Source organism: Dendrobates tinctorius, unplaced genomic scaffold, assembly GCF_039654945.1.
Source record: "Dendrobates tinctorius isolate UK_male_01 unplaced genomic scaffold, ASM3965494v1 ptg000075l, whole genome shotgun sequence".
NCBI lineage: Eukaryota > Metazoa > Chordata > Amphibia > Anura > Dendrobatidae > Dendrobates > Dendrobates tinctorius.
The window spans coordinates 11557104-11563103 of NW_027361743.1; the positions used below are offsets into that span (position 1 = coordinate 11557104).

Below are 6000 nucleotides of genomic sequence, written 5' to 3' on the forward strand. Positions count from 1 at the left end.
TCATCACCACCACCATCTAAAAGTAGAGCCTCCTCATCACCACCACCATCCAGCGGCAGGGCCTCCTCATCACCACCGTCATCCAGCGGCAGAGCCTCCTCCTCACCACCATCATCATCCAGCGGCAGAGCCTCCTCACCACCATCATCATCATCCAGCGGCAGAGCCTCCTCACCACCATCATCATCCAGCGGCAGAGCCTCCTCACCACCATCATCATCCAGCGGCAGAGCTTCCTCATCACCATCATTATCATCCAGCGGCAGAGCCTCCTCATTACCACATTATCATCCAGCGGCAGAGCCTCCTCATTACCACCATCATCATCACCATCATGATCCAGCGGCAGACCCTCCTCATCCCATCATTATCATCCAGCAGCAGACCCTTCTCATCACCATCATTCTCATCCAGCGGCAGACCCTCCTCATCACCATCATTATCCAGCGGCAGAGGCTCCTCATCACCACCACCATCATCATCATCCAGAGGCAGAGCCTCCTCATCACCACAACCACCATCCAGTGGCAGGGCCTCCTCATCACCACCACCATCATCATCCAGAGGCAGAGCCTCCTCATCACCACCACCACCACCACCATCATTATCCAGCAGCAGAACCTCATCACCACCACCATCATCATCCAGCAGCAGAGCCTCATCACCATCACCACCATCCAGCGGCAGAACCTCCTCATCACCACCACCATCATCATCCAGCGGCAGAGCCTCCTCATCACCACCATCATCCTCCCGCGGCAGAGCCTCCTCATCACCACAACCACCATCCAGTGGCAGGGCCTCCTCATCACCACCATCATCATCCAGAGGCAGAGCCTCCTCATCACCACCAACATCATCATCATCTAGCAGCAGAGCCTCATCACCACCATCATCCAGCGGCAGGGCCTCCTCATCTTCACCATCATTGCACAGTGGCAGAGCCTCCTCGTACCATCATTGCACAGTGGCAGAGCCTCATCATCACCATCATTGCACAGCGGCAGAGCCCCATCACCACAATCATTGCACAGCGGCAGAGCCCCATCACCACCATCATTGCACAGCGGCAGAGCCTCATCACCACCATCATTGCACAGCGGCAGAGCCTCATCACCACCATCATTGCACAGCGGCAGAGCCTCATCACCACCATCATTGCACAGCGGCAGAGCCTCATCACCACCATCATTGCACAGCGGCAGAGCCTCATCACCACCATCATTGCACAGCGGCAGAGCCTCATCACCACCATCACTGCACAGCGGCAGAGCCTCATCACCACCATCATTGCACAGCGGCAGAGCCTCATCACCACCATCATTGCACAGCTGCAGAGCCTCATCACCACCATCATTGCACAGCGGCAGACCCTCATCACCACCATCATTGCACAGCGGCAGAGCCTCCTCGTGCCATCATTGCACAGCGGCAGAGCCTCCTCATACCATCACTGCAGAGCGGCAGAGCCTCATCACCAGCATCAATGCACAGCGGCAGAGCCTCATCACCAGCATCAATGCACAGCGGCAGAGCCTCATCATCACCATCATTGCACAGCGGCAGAGCCCCATCACCACAATCATTGCACAGCGGCAGAGCCTCATCACCACAATCATTGCACAGCGGCAGAGCCTCATCACCACCATCTTCATCCTCATCTTCACCATCATTGCACAGTGGCAGAGCCTCCTCATCACCACCATCATTGCACAGCGGCAGAGCCCCATCACCACAATCATTGCACAGCGGCAGAGCCCCATCACCACCATCATTGCACAGCGGCAGAGCCTCATCACCACCATCATTGCATAGCGGCAGAGCCTCATCACCACCATCATTGCACAGCGGCAGAGCCTCATCACCACCATCATTGCACAGCGGCAGAGCCTCATCACCACCATCACTGCACAGCGGCAGAGCCTCATCACCACCATCATTGCACAGCGGCAGAGCCTCATCACCACCATAATTGCACAGCTGCAGAGCCTCATCACCACCATCATTGCACAGCGGCAGACCCTCATCACCACCATCATTGCACAGCGGCAGAGCCTCCTCGTGCCATCATTGCACAGCGGCAGAGCCTCCTCATACCATCACTGCAGAGCGGCAGAGCCTCATCACCAGCATCAATGCACAGCGGCAGAGCCTCATCACCAGCATCAATGCACAGCGGCAGAGCCTCATCATCACCATCATTGCACAGCGGCAGAGCCCCATCACCACAATCATTGCACAGCGGCAGAGCCTCATCACCACAATCATTGCACAGCGGCAGAGCCTCATCACCACCATCATCATCCTCATCTTCACCATCATTGCACAGTGGCAGAGCCTCCTCATCACCACCATCATTGCACAGCGGCAGAGCCTCCTCGTACCATCATTGCACAGCGGCAGAGTCTCATCACCACCATCACTGCACAGGGGCAGAGTCTCATCACCACCATCACTGCACAGGGGCAGAGGCTCATCACCACCATCACTGCACAGGGGCAGAGGCTCATCACCACCATCACTGCACAGGGGCAGAGTCTCATCACCACCATCACTGCACAGGGGCAGAGGCTCATCACCACCATCACTGCACAGGGGCAGAGGCTCATCACCACCATCACTGCACAGGGGCAGAGGCTCATCACCACCATCATTGCACAGGGGCAGAGCCTCCAAAACTGGAATTATAAGTCAGGAAAATGTTGCAAAACTGATGCCAATAAAACTACAGCTCATAAGCCGAATATCATCATCCAGCGGCAGAGCCTCCTCATCACCACCACCATCCAGCGGCAGAGCCTCCTCATCACCACCACCTAAAGTTAGAACCTTCTCATCACCACCATCATCCAGCAGCAGAGCCTCCTCATCACCACCACCATCTAAAGGCAGGGCCTCCTCATCACCACCACCACCATCATCATTCAGCGGCAGAGCCTCCTCATCACCACCATCATCTAAAGGCAGGGCCTCCTCATCACCACCACCATCATCATCCAGCGGCAGAGCCTCCTCATCTTCACCATCATTGCACAGCGGCAGAGCCTCATCACCACCATCACTACACAGTGGCAGTGCCTCATCATCACCACCATCATTGCACCGCGGCAGAGCCTCCTCATACGATCATTGCACAGCGGCAGAGCCTCATCACCACCATCATTGCACAGCGGCAGAGCCTCATCACCACCATCATTGCACAGCGGCAGAGCCTCATCACCACCATCATTGCACAGCGGCAGAGCCTCCTCACCACCATCATTGCACAGCGGCAGTGCCTCCTCACCACCATCATTGCACAGCGGCAGTGCCTCCTCACCACCATCATTGCACAGCGGCAGTGCCTCCTCACCACCATCATTGCACAGCGGCAGTGCCTCCTCACCACCATCATTGCACAGCGGCAGTGCCTCCTCACCACCATCATTGCACAGCGGCAGTGCCTCCTCACCACCATCATTGCACAGCGGCAGAGCCTCATCACCACCATCATCATTGCACAGCAGCAGAGCCTCCTCACCACCATCATCATTGCACAGCAGCAGAGCCTCCTCATCACCACCATCATCATTGCACAGCGGCAGAGTCTCATCACCACCATCATTGCACAGCGGCAGAGCCTCATCACCACCATCATTGCACAGCGGCAGAGCCTCATCACCACCATCATTGCACAGCGGCAGAGCCTCATCACCACCATCATTGCACAGCGGCAGAGCCTCATCACCACCATCATTGCACCGCGGCAGAGCCTCCTCATACGATCATTGCACAGCGGCAGAGCCTCATCACCACCATCATTGCACAGCGGCAGAGCCTCATCACCACCATCATTGCACAGCGGCAGAGCCTCATCACCACCATCATTGCACAGCGGCAGAGCCTCATCACCACCATCATTGCACAGCGGCAGTGCCTCCTCACCACCATCATTGCACAGCGGCAGTGCCTCCTCACCACCATCATTGCACAGCGGCAGTGCCTCCTCACCACCATCATTGCACAGCGGCAGTGCCTCCTCACCACCATCATTGCACAGCGGCAGTGCCTCCTCACCACCATCATTGCACAGCGGCAGAACCTCCTCACCACCATCATTGCACAGCGGCAGAGCCTCATCACCACCATCATCATTGCACAGCAGCAGAGCCTCCTCATCACCACCATCATCATTGCACAGCGGCAGAGTCTCATCACCACCATCATTGCACAGCGGCAGAGCCTCATCACCACCATCATTGCACAGCGGCAGAGCCTCATCACCACCATCATTGCACAGCGGCAGAGCCTCATCACCACCATCATTGCACAGCGGCAGAGCCTCATCACCACCATCATGGCAGAGCCTCATCACCACCATCATTGCACAGCGGCAGAGCCTCATCACCACCATCATTGCACAGCGGCAGAGTCTCATCACCACCATCATTGCACAGCGGCAGAGCCTCATCACCACCATCATTGCACAGCGGCAGAGTCTCATCACCACCATCATTGCACAGCGGCAGAGCCTCATCACCACCATCATTGCACAGCGGCAGAGCCTCATCACCACCATCATTGCACAGCGGCAGAGCTTCCTCATGAGGTGATGAAGCCGCCCGGTTCAGTGATCACAGATGAGTCACCTGCGTTCAATAAATGGCAACGCTCTGGATGCAGTGAACATGCTCTGTGTCCAAAGCGCTGCCACATCCGGATCGTTGGCACCCGGCCTAAATGCACTGAAAAACACAACATTTTAGAGGCTTTGTTTTTTTGCTGCCAAGAAATGATGCAGAAACTTCTGCGCACACAATACTGAGCCTGCGCACACAGCTAGTGACGGCTCATGGACGAGGAAAACGATAAAGCTGCCGGAGGCGCGGGTACAATGTGAGCGGAGACGTCTGTGTATTTTGGCATGGGGGGGCCCATTTGAAAGTTTGCACTGGGGCCCATAACTCTGTAGTTACGCCACTGGGAAGAAGTCAAATGCCCGGTCACATCGGCCGATCTCAGCGTACTCACCTTCCTCCTCCTCCGGCTGCTCCCCCCAGTCGTTCTCCCGGGGAAGGAGGCCATCTCCGATCCCTTCTTCATCAGAGTCCTGGCCGAAGTCTATTCTCTGCGCCAGACGGGCCAGGTTCTGCGACATAGACAGCGGCTGCACGTACGTCTCCGAGCCATCCAGCCCCACCTCCTGCACCTGCTTCTCTGCGGAAGACTCGATGCTGATCTGCACAGGCGGCCCCCCGGACATGCTCCACCCGGTACATATACATACAGATATGAGCGCTGTAAAGAAGAATCGGCGCCCACTGATGACATCACAGTCATGTGACCGGCCGTAGTGACGTCACTGCACCACGTGAGCGCCGGCGTCCCTCGTGACCGCTAGTGGACCACGTGATCCGAATAGGGTATATATACACCCGGGGAAGCGCGCTTATCGCCATTTTCTCGGGGGCAGCACAAGGGATAGGATTGGGTACAAGGGAGGGGAAGCAGCGCCATGTGACTGCATAATGGCACCTGCGGAGACTGGAAAATGAGGCACAAAAAATAATATCGCTCACTGACTGTTGCTTGTTAGTGAGCCGCTGCACTCCAGGCCGCCTTGTTTTTGGAGCTCACCTGGTTTGGCGCCCCAGGCTCTTTCGCCATATTTCCTCTCAGCCTTGTGTGCTGAACTAGTTCCACACGCTAATATAGACACTATGGAGTGAGTGGTGTGTGCAGGTATGAATGTCTCTGGTGACTGACTCATTATGAAACCCCTACCCTTGGTACGCATGTGTTGTGTTCAGCCTTGCCAGTTAGAGCCTAGGCTGATAGTGCAGGTAGGAGGCAGAGTCAGGGGCTAGCATCAACGCCAAGTAGGAGTAGCCAGTGTCTATTAGTGGTGTTCGCAGGTGAGACGCCGTGCGCTTAGTGGGTCTAGAGAGGCTCTTGCCCCGCGTCCTTGGGGCAAAGTCTTGTGCCCGTACACTAGCGCTGACTCAGCTGTGCCCTGTGACA

General features: G+C 56.4%; 1 protein-coding gene across 1 annotated transcript in view; it reads right to left on the reverse strand.

Moving 5' to 3' along the window:
- Nucleotides 1-5366, reverse strand: part of MED17 (mediator complex subunit 17) — a 51870-nt gene extending 46504 nt beyond the window's left edge. Inside the window, exon 1 of the mRNA XM_073582992.1 lies at nucleotides 5011-5366. Coding sequence (XP_073439093.1) covers nucleotides 5011-5242 — 232 coding nt within the window. The 5' untranslated portion in view covers nucleotides 5243-5366. The remainder of the gene's footprint in view (nucleotides 1-5010) is intronic.
- Between the last annotated feature and the right edge of the window lie 634 nt (nucleotides 5367-6000).